General features: G+C 60.5%; 1 protein-coding gene across 9 annotated transcripts in view; it reads left to right on the top strand.

The window, feature by feature from the left end:
* The window catches only part of RBM10 (RNA binding motif protein 10), a 30,431-nt gene extending 18,155 nt beyond the window's left edge, over positions 1–12,276 (top strand). For 4 of the 9 annotated variants that reach the window (XM_030305245.2, XM_030305240.2, XM_030305247.2 and 1 more), the window contains 20 exons: positions 754–823; positions 2,761–2,834; positions 4,238–4,324; positions 6,379–6,439; positions 6,582–6,758; positions 7,145–7,305; positions 7,498–7,595; positions 7,682–7,769; positions 8,390–8,576; positions 8,689–8,828; positions 8,929–9,046; positions 9,141–9,232; positions 9,317–9,481; positions 10,443–10,592; positions 10,700–10,765; positions 10,850–11,038; positions 11,146–11,220; positions 11,533–11,639; positions 11,714–11,843; positions 11,936–12,276. In XM_030305245.2, the coding sequence (XP_030161105.1) occupies positions 754–823; positions 2,761–2,834; positions 4,238–4,324; positions 6,379–6,439; positions 6,582–6,758; positions 7,145–7,305; positions 7,498–7,595; positions 7,682–7,769; positions 8,390–8,576; positions 8,689–8,828; positions 8,929–9,046; positions 9,141–9,232; positions 9,317–9,481; positions 10,443–10,592; positions 10,700–10,765; positions 10,850–11,038; positions 11,146–11,220; positions 11,533–11,639; positions 11,714–11,843; positions 11,936–12,061 (2,361 nt within the window). In that variant the 3' untranslated portion in view covers positions 12,062–12,276. The remainder of the gene's footprint in view (positions 1–753; positions 824–2,760; positions 2,835–4,237; positions 4,325–6,378; positions 6,440–6,581; positions 6,759–7,144; positions 7,306–7,497; positions 7,596–7,681; positions 7,770–8,389; positions 8,577–8,688; positions 8,829–8,928; positions 9,047–9,140; positions 9,233–9,316; positions 9,482–10,442; positions 10,593–10,699; positions 10,766–10,849; positions 11,039–11,145; positions 11,221–11,532; positions 11,640–11,713; positions 11,844–11,935) is intronic. The other 5 variants (XM_030305246.2, XM_032592159.1, XM_030305241.2 and 2 more) reach the window with 3 other exon arrangements.
* The last annotated feature ends 593 nt before the right edge of the window (positions 12,277–12,869 follow it).

Genomic DNA, 12,869 nt, shown 5'->3' on the forward strand with positions numbered 1-12,869 from the left:
ACAGAGACAGAGACAGAGACAGAGAGAGAGAGAGAGCACACGCGAGAGTGAGAGCGCTTCTTTCTTTTTCACCTGATGAGGAAACTGAGGCCCAGAGGTAGTAAGATCGCCACCCGAGAATGCCTGGCACGTGCTCCCAGGCTTCTGCGAGAGGCACCACTGGCCTAGAGACCCTGCCTCACCTGGCCCAAACCCCAAATTGCCTCTACAGCTTCCCTCTGGCTTCATCCAGGAAGCTTTGCACACCCTGTGAGCACACCTTTTTGTCTCTGCCCAGGGTACCGATCTGCCCACGGCCTAGGGCGCGTGGCTGGGCTCTGCCCAGACCCAGTCCCTCCCATTTTGGTATTTGCTTCCTGGGTGTCTCGGTGTGAGCCGGAGGGCGGTCCCAGAGCTGCGTCCCAGCGCTCCTCCCCACAGCTGCACCAAGCCTGTTATCAGACCAGCCCCTTGGGCCATTCTTGAGCTGCGGGCTCCGCTTGGCTTGCTCTCTCGTTGCTCTCGCCTCTGAGGGTCTTCCGTGCTGCCGTGCCCCACCTCGTACCATGTACCATGCCCCCTTCGTTTCCTTCATTCTCTGCAAGTCTGGGGCCGAGCGCCGAGACCGGGTACTGGTATGGGGCCGGGGCCACGGCACCTCGGGGAAGAGCCCCGAGAGAGCGAGGGGAGGCAGTGCATGCACATCACTCACGGGCAGCCCCTCAGGGGCCCCCCGTGTGCTGAGCCTGCCCCAATCCGTATCTCCCCGTACAGATCCGGGGCCAGCTGCAGTCCCACGGAGTGCAAGCGCGGGAGGTCCGGCTGATGCGGAACAAATCCTCAGGTGAGCTTTTGTTCCCAGTGCCTCCCCTTCTGCTGGCCAGCCTCAGCCTCCAGTCTCCCTCCTGCTTCTGTCTTCTCCCTCACCCTCCCTGCCCTGCCTTCCCTCCACGGCTGGGCATGGGCAGCTTGGGGTGCCCTCTCTTCTTCTCTTCCCCTCGACCCACCCTCCTCACAGCTCCGGGGCTGTTGGGGAGGGGGTGCAGCGCTGAGCTGAGTGCTCCCCGGGGGCAGGGCCAGGGCCAGGCTCCGGGGAACCTCCTCTTTGGGATTCTGAGTATCTGAGGTGGTAACACCCCCATATACTCCCTTCCCTCTCCCTTCTTCTCCTTCCCCTCCCTTCAGTCCCCCTCACGTTTTTCTGGTAACAGCCTGTGACCAGAAAGTAGGTCTGACACGGCCCCACCCTCGTGTCCCAAGAGAGGGGAGGCAGGGGATGGCTCTTCTCCCAGGGTGCATCCCAAGGAGCAGCCAGGATTCCTGGCCTTGCTTCTTCCCTCCCTCCCTCCCTCTTGCAGGCTGCTTGGAGCTGGCCTGAGATTAGCAGGGTGGTGGGGGGGGAGTTGTCTCTGCAGGACCTCTGGCCCAGGCTTCCCAAGGCAGGCACAGTGGGGCTTCACTGCCTGGGCTTCTCTCTCCATCTCTCAATCTCTCTCCTCCCCACACCTCCATATCTATCTATCTTTCTTTCTTTCTCTCTCTCTCCCCCTCTCCCCCCCTTCTCTCTCTCTTTCCCCTTCTCTCTCTCTCTCTCTCCCCTTCTCTCTTTCTCTTTTCCTCTCTCTCTCCTTCCCTCTTTCTCTCTCCCCTTATGTCTCTTCTCTCTCTCTCTCCCCCTCTCTCTTCCTCTCTCTCCCTCTTCCCCCCTCCGTCCCTCCCTACCTCACCCCAAATCATACCATTTCATCCTCCTGTGCATCCTAATAGTCACTCTTTTGGAGATCAAGCATGCCCCCCCCCAAACCCGCCACATCTAAGCCCTCCCTGTGTGTACACCTCCAAAGGAGGAGCTGTTTTCCTGTGGCCTCAAGTCCTGGATCCCTTTCCTAGCCCTGGCCAGGCCTGGAGTCTCTCGGTAGCATGTAGGTCTTGCTCTGCTTCACCTCAGCCACGCCACACACTGACAGGGTTCTGGTTTCTCTCTCCATAGGCGGTGTCCTATGTGTGGCCCCCTCTGTAGCCCTGGGCGCTTCTCCCAGGCCCTCACTGATTCTTTAAGGGCCGCCAGGCCAATCCTGGCCCCCATTCTCCTGCTGTCTCGGAGGACTTGCACTGTGGGTGGCCATAATCTTCCTAGCTTGGCCCTGAGTGAGGCTCCCTGGTGAGGCCCACATCCCCTTACTGTGCTGAGGCTGAGGTGACTTCATATCCCCAACTCCCCCTGGTTCCTGATGGGCCTGGAGCCTTCCTAGCCTCACCGAGCAGCCTGGCCCAGGTTCTCTTTTGTTTCTTTGATGAAGCACTTGTTACAGGACCCCTCCTGGGTGCCCCAGCCTTGTGCTGGGCCCCGCCCTTCAGGTGTTTATTCTGGCCCATGTGGAGCCAACAGCCTGCCCATCTGCCCTCCTTCCTTCTCAGGAGACAGACCTCTACGTGTACCCTTTCCCTCCTAGCTCCTTCTCTCTGTCTCTGTCACTCCAGGCAGGTCTGCCTGAGCTCCTCTCTCTTTCTTCCCAGTTGGCGTGTGTGTTATCTCCTCTCCCCCTCCCTCCCCACTCCCCCCCCCATTCCTCTTTCCTGCCCCTCCCGGCCTTCTGCCTTGCCTCCCACTCCCTGGTCTTTCTCTCTCTGATTACTTCTCTCTCTCCCTCTCTTCTTTTTCTCTCCCCCCTTCCCTCTCTGCCCCCCTGGTCCTCTCCCCTCGGGTCCCACCCCCGGGAACGCCGTGTGTCCAAAGCTGTTGACTAACCCACTGCGTCTGTATCTGAATGCTGTCTCCAGGTCAGAGCCGGGGCTTCGCCTTCGTCGAGTTTAGTCACTTGCAGGACGCTACAAGATGGATGGAAGCCAATCAGGTTGCTTTGCCGCACTTGAACCCCCCCCCAAACAAATACTACTTTGTAATCGAGCGCTCCCCATCGCCTGATTCTTATGGACACAGTTCCCTGCCCTGTGGCCCTGTGTCCCATCCCCCCTCCCCGCCCCCTCTCTCTCTCTCCCCCTTCCTGACCCTCACTATCTCCTCTTCCCATCTCTTGCTACCCACCGGGCTTCCCATCAAGAGCCCACACTCACCGCTGGCCCCTTCCTACCAGACGCTATTAGCTCTGCCCCTCCACTTCCCAGCCGAGCTTTTGGAGAAAGGGCTGCTGGGGGCGGGGGGAGGTTCTTCCACCGAGGCTCCCAGTCCCCGGGGACCACCCTGCTCAGGGGTTAGGCAGAGCCAGGACTTCGTTCCACTCTCAGGCGCCACTGGAAGCCTAGCCACTGGGGGACTTAGCTGTTGGCACACTAACTGGCAAGTCCCGTTTGGCCAGCTCTCTCCCTGCATGTGAGTTTGGCCTTTTGATTTCGGTGTGAGCGGCCAGCACTGCTCTGTTGATCTAAAGTAGCAGTCAGATGTGATAGAACTCACTTCAGGTGCCCCGGCCCGCCCCCTGCACCTAACCCCTCCACGGAAGTCACCGCTTGCCCCATTCTGCTGCTGGCAGACCTGCCCTCTCAGCAGAGAGTCCTGCTCTAGGGAAGGGAAGGGAGCCTGCTCCCCTGCCTGGCACGGTCTCCCTACCCAGCAGCTTTGGGACCTTCAGAGACCCAAGGACCTGCTCTGCTTACCCACCCAGAGCCCGGCTCACTGGTGTGGGGCACCGAAGGAAAGCCTCAGGGGAGGAAGGGGCAGAAGAGGTGGAAGCAGGGCTCAGCAGGGTGGCCCTGGGGCCATCTCTGCCCTAATGCTGTGGGCCCAGGACCCAGCCAGCCCCAGGAAGACAGCCTCACAGCAGGAACTTCCATCTCTTAAATATGGCTCTTTCTTTTTCCCCTTCTCCAGCACTAGCGCGCGTGCGCTCTCTCTCTCTCTCTTTCTCTCCCCTCCTCTCCCTCCCCTCCCTGTCCCCCTCATCCCGAGTGTAGCCTGTGTAGTGCTGGCCCTGGGTGTGGCCTGGCAGCATCAGGGCCGAGTGGGGGGTTTTCCCCCACTGTCCGGCAGGCGTCGGTCAGCCGAGCACTGTGTGCCTGGTGGCGTGTGTTCACGTGTGCGTGCGCGTGCCCGGAAAGGCAGCAAACAGCTGCGCCCGAGGGCTGTGGCGCTCTCCCTCCCTCCTTCCCTTCCTTCTTCCCTCGTCCGTTCTCCGACCTCCCTCCGTTCCCTGTCCCTCATCCATCCAGCTGAAGGGCTCGCTCACTCTCTTCTCCTGTGCTGAAACGGTGCGTGGGGCACTGCTGCCCGGGCCTCACTGTGCTCTGCTTTTTCCCGCAGCACTCCCTCAACATCCTGGGCCAGAAGGTGTCCATGCACTACAGCGACCCCAAGCCCAAGATCAATGAGGACTGGCTGTGTAATAAGGTACAGGGGCGGTGGGCAGCGGTTGCCATGGATAGAGACGGCGGCGGCGGCGGCGGCAGCGTCTGTCTCCCTGGGGCCTCTGGGGGTGGCATAGGCGTCGAGGACTGGCTGAGCTCAAGTAGCCACCGTTCCTCGCCGTCTACCCACCCACCCACCCGCCCGCCTGTGCGTACTGGGCTCTCATTGGCGCCAGGCTCTGCCCTCACGTAGTACGGTCTTGGCTGAAGTCCCAGTGGGCTTTCAGCAAATACTTTCGTAAGGGACCAACTAGTGACAGTGGAGGCACAATGCGGTGTGTCAGAATGTGGACCTCTGAGCCAGACTGGCTGGAATTAGACCCTCTCGGATCCTCCTTGATCTCTGCCTCGCTCTCCTCCTCTCTAAAATGTGAATAGCGATGACACCTCTCCCCAGAGGTGGTTGGGAGGATTCCAGTGTGGCGATGAGAGGGTGACACTTGGAACGACACCTGGCCCATGGTTAGCACCCTTTAATGTCTGCCCATACCCCCCCAAAAGAAAGCACAGGGCATGGTGAGAGCCTGAGTCAGGTGACCCGACCTTGATGGCCCCTCCGACAAGGCCATGTCCACCAGAGGCCCAGGGTAGAAGCGGTGGGGTCTTGGAGTCGTATTCCCTACGAGGAAGCTGAGGCTCAAAGGGGTGCCACCGTGGGTGAGCCTCTCCTGATCACAGGGGCCCCGGACGCCACCCTGGGTTCAGGTCTCCCCTGGGGCCAGCCTCACAAGCAGCCCCGAGGCGGCCCGAGACCCCATAGCCAGCCGGTGGTCCTGAGAGCTGGCAGACGCCCCAATTTGCTCCCCGAGAAGAACTCCGCCTACTAGGGGAGTGGCACCGTTGGTTTAAAAAGAAAGTGATATCAGAAGGCAGGGTGTCCGATGTCTCTGCAGAGGTAGAGACGAAGTGACAGTGGCACTGTGTCTCTCCTGTATTTTCAGAGACTCCTCAAAAGCAGGGAACTCCCTCCTTTCCCCTCCTCTATTCCCCACATCCTCTTGGTCACCAGGTCCTGTCACTTCCATCACAGAAATGCCCTCCCTTGCAATTCCCACCACCCAGACCAGTTGTCACACGCTCTGTCCCGCTGTGGACCCCTCTTCTGTTCTGGCCTTGCCTCTTTCTCTCACCCTCTCATCTGTAACATTCCTCGAAACCACCTCTAAGCACATCCTTCCTTCTCTGCTTAGGACCTCGCCAACTCTGAACTTAAGCGTGACCACCCTCTATAATCTAACTTCACCTGCCCTCTCCAGCTTCGGCTTTTGTCTGGCCTCACCTTCCTACACCAGCTACAGAAAATCTCTTGTTCCCTTCGCTAGCCATAGCTTCCCAGCAAAACCAAAGCAAACTTCTGGGCCTCCCAGATCAAACATCCCTGCCAACTGTCCCCAGCTAAGTGAGCCATACCCCTCTTGGCCTCTTCCCCTCCGTGGGTCCCCACAGACTGACCTGCCTCCCTGTGCTACATCTGCCCCCTGCTGTGAGGCCTCGAGGATGACAGAGGCCACGCCCTGGCATACAGGGCAGAGCCTGGCGTGGGACCAGTGCGCACTACGTGACCACGGAACAGAGAGAGATTTGGTAGAAGTTGGGGGTTTCTGGAGGCTGGGATGGCCAAGGCTGGTTTCTCAAGAGAATCAACCCAATTCTTGAGATAAACGAGGGATGGGAGTCTGACGAGAGTGGCCACTGGCTTTTAGGGGTGAAGACACTGAAGGTCTCTAACAGGGAAGCAAGTTTTAGGAAGAGGAACCTGCTAAAGGGACGAGGAGGGGGTGGCACTTGTAACGGGTGGGGGAATTGATTCCCGAGCTGAGGGGATGGCCCTGAGGACAGACTTGAGACTGTGTGAAGGGAAGATCCACAGACTGAGAATGACAGCTGGAGCCCCCTTCCTCCCCTGACCCTGGGACCTTCCTTCCTGGAGCATCGTGGGGTTCCCTGAGGTGGGGGGAGGGGTGGTCTCTGGATCCAAGTTTGGAGGGTACAGTGGAGAGCCCCACCTGCTCTGACGGCCTGGCCTGTGCCTCACAGTGTGGCGTCCAGAACTTCAAACGCCGTGAGAAGTGCTTCAAATGTGGCGTGCCCAAGTCAGGTGAGGCCCTCCTACCTCCCCACCTCCCTGGGACTTTGGTGGGAGAGGGGAGGAGGGGGAGGGGCCGGTGTCCTGGGAGGAGGGTGGCCAGCCTTGGAGCCTCCTTCCTCGTCACCAGCCTGTCTTGTGCCATCCCTGACAGAGGCGGAGCAGAAGCTGCCCCTGGGCGCAAGGCTGGATCAGCAGACGCTGCCTCTGGGTGGACGGGAGCTAAGCCAGGGCCTGCTCCCCCTGCCTCAGCCCTACCAGGCCCAGGGAGTGCTGGCCTCCCAAGCCCTGTCACAGGGCTCAGAGCCAAGCTCAGAGAACGCCAATGACAGTGAGTCAGTTGTTCCTTCCTTTCTCCCTGCCCTAGGGTATCTGTCTGGGCTAGACTCTCCAAGCGCAGAGAGATGGCGGTGACCAGGACTTAGCCCTCCCAGGGTCTCTCTGCTTGGTGGGGGGACACACATGTGATGTAGGGAGAGCAGGAGAGGAGCGTTGCCCGACTCGACTTTGGGGGTGTGTTGAGAAGGTTCTCAGCAGGTGAGTGACTGAGCTGGGACTTGGACTGACAAGCAGAGTTTATCCAGGAGGAAGAGGTGAGAGGAAGCAGCAGGTGCAAAGACATGGAAGCCAGAGAAGAGGGACAGTGGGGAGCCACCAGAGGGTAGGGCTGGAGCAGGGTGTCAGGGGTGCCCCCTAATGCTGGGCCCCTTCCCACAGCCATCATTTTGCGCAACCTGAACCCACACAGCACCATGGACTCCATCCTGGGGGCCCTGGCACCCTATGCGGTGCTGTCCTCCTCCAACGTACGCGTCATCAAGGACAAGCAGACCCAACTGAATCGCGGCTTCGCCTTCATCCAGCTCTCCACCATCGTGGTGAGGGCGGCACAGGGGGGGGGCCGGGCGGCCAGGGTCCCGGCCCCCGGGGCGGGGAGGAGGGACCCCGAGCCCAGCCCCCCCCCCCCCCCCCCCCCCCGCCGCGGCTCCAAGCCTGGAAATGGGGCAGTGGAGCCGGGGACCTCCCCGGGCCTGACCCTTCTGCCTCCGCCTACCCCCTCCTCCCCCCAGGAAGCAGCCCAGCTACTGCAGATCCTACAGGCCCTGCACCCACCGCTCACCATCGACGGCAAGACCATCAACGTTGAGTTCGCCAAGGGTTCTAAGAGGTCAGGGTTCCACCTGTGTCCTTTCCTAGCTGGCCCCCTGGGCTGGGGCCTCGCGTCTCACTCCCAGTCTCTGACATCCTCTCCAGGGACATGGCCTCCAATGAAGGCAGCCGCATCAATGCTGCCTCTGTGGCCAGCACTGCCATTGCTGCAGCCCAGTGGGCCATCTCACAGGTACTCAGAGACTCCCCTCTGCCCCAGCATCCCCATACCGGGGCCACCTCGACCCTTCCGTGCCCTCTCTGCACAGCCTGGAGGGCTGGCTTGCTGTTTTGGCTTTCCGTGGACCCCAGACCCTGTCACAGTGGCTGCCGTGGGCTTTGGGCGCCTCGCTGCAGCTCCCTCCCCAGTCACCTCCTCCCAGGCTTTCAACTTCAACACCATCACAGCTGCTTTTCGCTTCTGTTTGGTGGTTATTTTATCGTCCTGAATTGTTTCAACTTCTTTAATGAAACGGAGTTTATAAGTGGCTGAAAGAAAATTGGGAGAGGAGAGTAAAGAAGGGGAGGACGGTGTCTTCCTTGATCTGATACCCAGCACACGAACCACGCCACACACGTACCAGTGTCAGCCGTGGGAGCACTTTGGCACAAGTCTTCGTTCCTTTCTTGTTTTTGCCGCTGTCCTGCCCTGCTGTGGCCGGGTGGCCCTCACACTTCACTTGTCTGAGGCCTGCATGCTTTCTGTCGGCAGACCGGCACAAGCCTCACCACCTGTGGGCAGATGCTTCTTAGCAGGTTCCCCTCCCCCTGCGCCCCTTCCTCTGCTAATGAGCCCCTCCCACTGCCCCTCAGGCCTCCCAGGGTGGGGAGGGTGCCTGGGCCACCCCCGAGGAGCCACCGGTCGACTACAGCTACTACCAACAGGATGAGGGCTATGGCGGCAGCCAGGGCACAGAGTCCTCCCTCTATGCCCATGGCTACCTCAAGGGCACCAAGGGCCCCGGCATCACTGGAACCAAAGGGGACCCAGCTGGAGCAGGTGAGCCCCAGCATCTCTACCTGAGCCCGTGGTGGGGGTCAACGGGCATGGGGTCCTGGGCCCCACCACTAACAGGTATTCTCCCCCCCTCCCTCCCTGGCCCTCTTTACAGGTCCTGAGGCCTCCCTGGAGCCTGGGACAGACTCTGTGTCACTGCAGGCTTTCTCCCGTGCCCAGCCTGGTGCCGCACCTGGCATCTACCAGCAATCAGCCGAGGCGAGCGGCAGCCAGGGTGCCGCTGCCAACAGCCAGGTGAGAGAGCCCAGGGGGTGCTGGGGGACAGGCAGGGTTCCTGGGGGGGCGGGCACTGGCAGACACTGAGCCCTGTTCCCCTGTCTGGCCCCGTGACCAGTCATACACCATCATGTCACCCGCTGTGCTCAAATCTGAGCTCCAGAGCCCTACCCATCCCAGCTCTGCCCTGCCACCAGCCACCAGCCCCACTGCCCAGGAGTCCTACAACCAGTACCGTGAGTAGCCACGGCCCGTGGGTGGGAGGGCGGGGGGAGTTCCTTAGCAAAGCACAGAAGAGCGTGACGCCCCTTCTCCCCTCCCCTCCCCCAGCTGTTCCGGACGTGTCTACTTACCAGTACGACGAGACCTCTGGCTACTACTATGACCCCCAGACTGGCCTCTACTATGACCCCAACTCCCAGGTGATAGGGTGGCCCAGGGAGTGGGTGGGGTCTGTAGTTCTCCTTAAGGTCTTCCCTCATGCCTTTGCATTGCCCCTCCCCCAGTATTATTACAACGCTCAGAGCCAGCAGTACCTGTACTGGGACGGGGAGAGACGGACCTACGTCCCTGCGCTGGAACAGTCAGCCGACGGGCATAAGGAGACGGGGGCCCCCTCGAAAGAGGGTAAAGAAAAGAAGGAGAAGCACAAGACCAAGACAGCCCAACAGGTGAACACTGGGGGTTCAGCAGTCACTGGCTGGCTGTGTGGTGTCTTCCGATGAAGAACGTGCTTCTATCCTCTTTAACCTTCCACTACCAAGGGCGGAGGGCAGATGTGTGCGTGGTGGCAGTGATTGTGCTTAAGAGAGACCAGGCTCCTGGCCCAGTTCTGCTCTTTGATGCGTGAGTGACCTCAAGCTGGGGCAGTCTCCTCAGTATGTGGTAGGGCCACCCACCTCCCTGCGTGGCCAGTGCCATCCATCCAAGTGAGCCCAGTCAGCCTTCCTGTCCCCCAGTGGGAACCCTCAGGTTGCCTGCATGCCTGAAGCCAGGCTAACCCTGCCTGTGGAAACGAACGGGCAGGCAGACCTCCTTTGGGCCCAGAACCCCACTCGTGAGTATGTGTCGGATTGTCCGTCCCAGAGAACTTCTCATGGGCCCCTCAGGGTGCGGGTGGGAAAGCGGCCACAGCAGCGTTTGGTGGGCGTGGGCAGTTGGAGGGAACGTCAGTGTCTGCCTGGGGAAGAAGAGTGTGACAGTCTGGGTGTAGCGCTCAGTGCCGAACCAAGTGCCGAGTAAGAACTAAGTGTTCCCTTGACTACCTGGTAAATGCTAAAAGTCATGTTGTGCCTGGGGTGGGGGGAGCAGAATGTGGAGTGTGGCAGAGTATCACGGGTGTGTGTTAAAGTCCTACCCAGAGAAAGCCATTTTGTGCAGTGTGGAATGGTAAGACGATATGAAAGCCCACAGAGAGCGGAATCGTGTGAGTGCCTGTCAGGAGAATGGGGAACACGGCCCAAGAGGGCTTGATGGGGGCCACCGGTGATAGAATGACGACAAGGGGGGACCATCACGGCCGTCTCCTCACCTCTTGCTTGAGGCTGCGGGGTGGGAAGGGGCAGTGGACGGAGTTGGCGGTTACAGCAGTCGGAGGGGCCCCGAGAGCCTCACCCCCACCCTTCCCCCTAGATTGCCAAGGACATGGAACGCTGGGCCCGCAGCCTCAACAAGCAAAAAGAAAACTTCAAAAACAGCTTCCAGCCCATCAGTTCCCTGCGAGACGATGAAAGGCGGGAATCAGCTACCGCAGATGCTGGCTATGCCATCCTCGAGAAGAAGGTGTGTTGTGGCCACCCCTCCACTACCCACTCCCCCCCCCCCCCAAGTCTTGTCATTTCAACGGTCCCTCTCTGGAGTCCCTGAATCTGTGTGTCCGTCTTCCCCAGGGAGCACTAGCTGAAAGACAGCACACCAGCATGGACCTCCCGAAACTGGCCAGCGATGACCGCCCAGTGAGTGGTCGGAGCAGGAAGAGGGGTGGGGGTGGGGCGATCTGGCCAGGCCTGACCTCCCACCCCTACGCTCATGTTCTCCAGAGCCCACCTCGGGGCCTCGTGGCAGCCTACAGCGGGGAGAGTGACAGCGAGGAGGAGCAGGAGCGCGGGGGTCCGGAACGGGAGGAGAAGCTCACTGACTGGCAGAAGCTGGCCTGTCTGCTCTGCCGGCGCCAGTTCCCCAGCAAGGAGGCGCTCATCCGCCACCAGCAGCTCTCTGGGCTACACAAGGTGGCTGAGGGAGGATTGGCAGGGAACCTCGGCTCTGCTTGGCCCGGCCCGGCCCTGCCCGGCCCTGCCCAGCCACTTCACACCTCCTCCTGCCTGTCCCCTTGCAGCAAAACCTTGAGATTCACCGACGAGCGCACCTGTCGGAAAATGAGCTGGAAGCACTGGAGAAGAACGACATGGAGGTGAGGTGTGACCCACTCCTGGGCTCCATCCCCTCTGTCCCTTGCCAAGTGCCTGTCCCCTCAGGCAGCTGGCGCTCAAGTCCCTGAGCTGGATATTGCCTGGCTGCCATCAGCCGTCTCACCTCCTGTCCCTGCGAGGCTTCTTCCCGACTCCCCCCGTGCTGGCTGCTCGTACCCACGATGTCCTGCCCACGGGACCTCAGACCTGTTAGCCAGATCCAGCTCCCATGGGGCCCCTAATGTTTCCTGCGAGTAGCCACCGGTTCCCCCGTCCTCACACACATGCACACGCACACGCACACACGTTTTCAGCAAATGAAGTACCGGGACCGTGCAGCTGAACGCAGAGAGAAGTACGGCATCCCTGAGCCACCGGAGCCCAAGCGGAGGAAGTACGGCGGCATGTCTGCAGCTTCTGTGTAAGTGCCCAGAGCCGAAGTGCGGACCCGGGGCCGGCAGGCTGGTCACTCACACTGTACCACTGGCCCCGCAGGGACTTTGAGCAGCCCACACGGGATGGGCTGGGCAGCGACAACATTGGCAGTCGTATGCTCCAGGCCATGGGCTGGAAAGAAGGTAGTGGCCTGGGCCGGAAGAAGCAGGGCATCGTGACGCCCATTGAGGTGAGTCTTCTGTGATCCCATCCCCGTCTTCCAGCATTCTCTGCTGCACCCCCATCCCACCGCTCACCTGACGGCCTACCTCCCTCACATAGGCCCAGACACGGGTGCGGGGTTCCGGCTTGGGGGCCCGAGGCAGCTCCTACGGGGTCACCTCAACCGAGTCCTACAAGGAGACACTGCACAAGACAATGGTGACCCGCTTCAACGAGGCCCAGTGAGCAGCTGTGAGAGCTGCTTCTACATATGTCGGGTGTCCGGCCCAGGGCAGGGGAGGGTGAAGTGGTGGGTGGTCTGAGTGGGGCCCTGCACCTGTCTGCTAGCCTACTCCCCAGCCAGAGAGGCCCTGACCAAGTCAGACTTTAAATTGGTGACTTTTGTTGGAAAGCTGGGCTGGGATCATGCTCTTCTTTTTGTAATAAAAGCTGAAAAGTCCGTAGCTTGCACGTCTCTTTCTCATGCGCCAGCACGGTTTGTGACCCACACAGACACAGGGACATAAATGCAGATGGACGAGGGGCCTCCTCGGGCTGAGGTGGGTGGCATTGCTGGCACTCGCAGTGTCTGGTGTGTGGGGACTGAACATAAGTTCTGGCCTGTGCCCCAACCCACAGGATCCTGGTCACAGCCCCCCTCACCGTCGTCAAGTCTAGCAAGTCTCGATGTACCAGGAAACCCGCCAGCACTGGGAACCCTGCACCTGCTGTGCAATCTCAGGGCTAAACCTAAACTGCATTTGACTGTCCAAGGGCATCTCCCAGTTGGACGACAGTGGGCACTCTGGCACCGGTTGCCGCTGTGCCCTCAGTGAACGGATGGCCCCAGAGGGGTGGAGATAGAGAAGCTCAGCCTGCCAGTCCCTGGTCCCACAGCTGCCCCATCAGGACTGCTTGGGTTCACGCTCATTCCTGTGCTGTCCATGGCTGTTAGCATAGCACCCGCCCCTCTGGTCACCAGGGACCGATTTGCACTCTGTGATTCCCAAGTACGCGTGCGTGCGTACTCTCAGCACTGGTCTGGGTGCGGTGG

The sequence above is a fragment of the Lynx canadensis genome, chromosome X (assembly GCF_007474595.2).
Source record: "Lynx canadensis isolate LIC74 chromosome X, mLynCan4.pri.v2, whole genome shotgun sequence".
NCBI lineage: Eukaryota > Metazoa > Chordata > Mammalia > Carnivora > Felidae > Lynx > Lynx canadensis.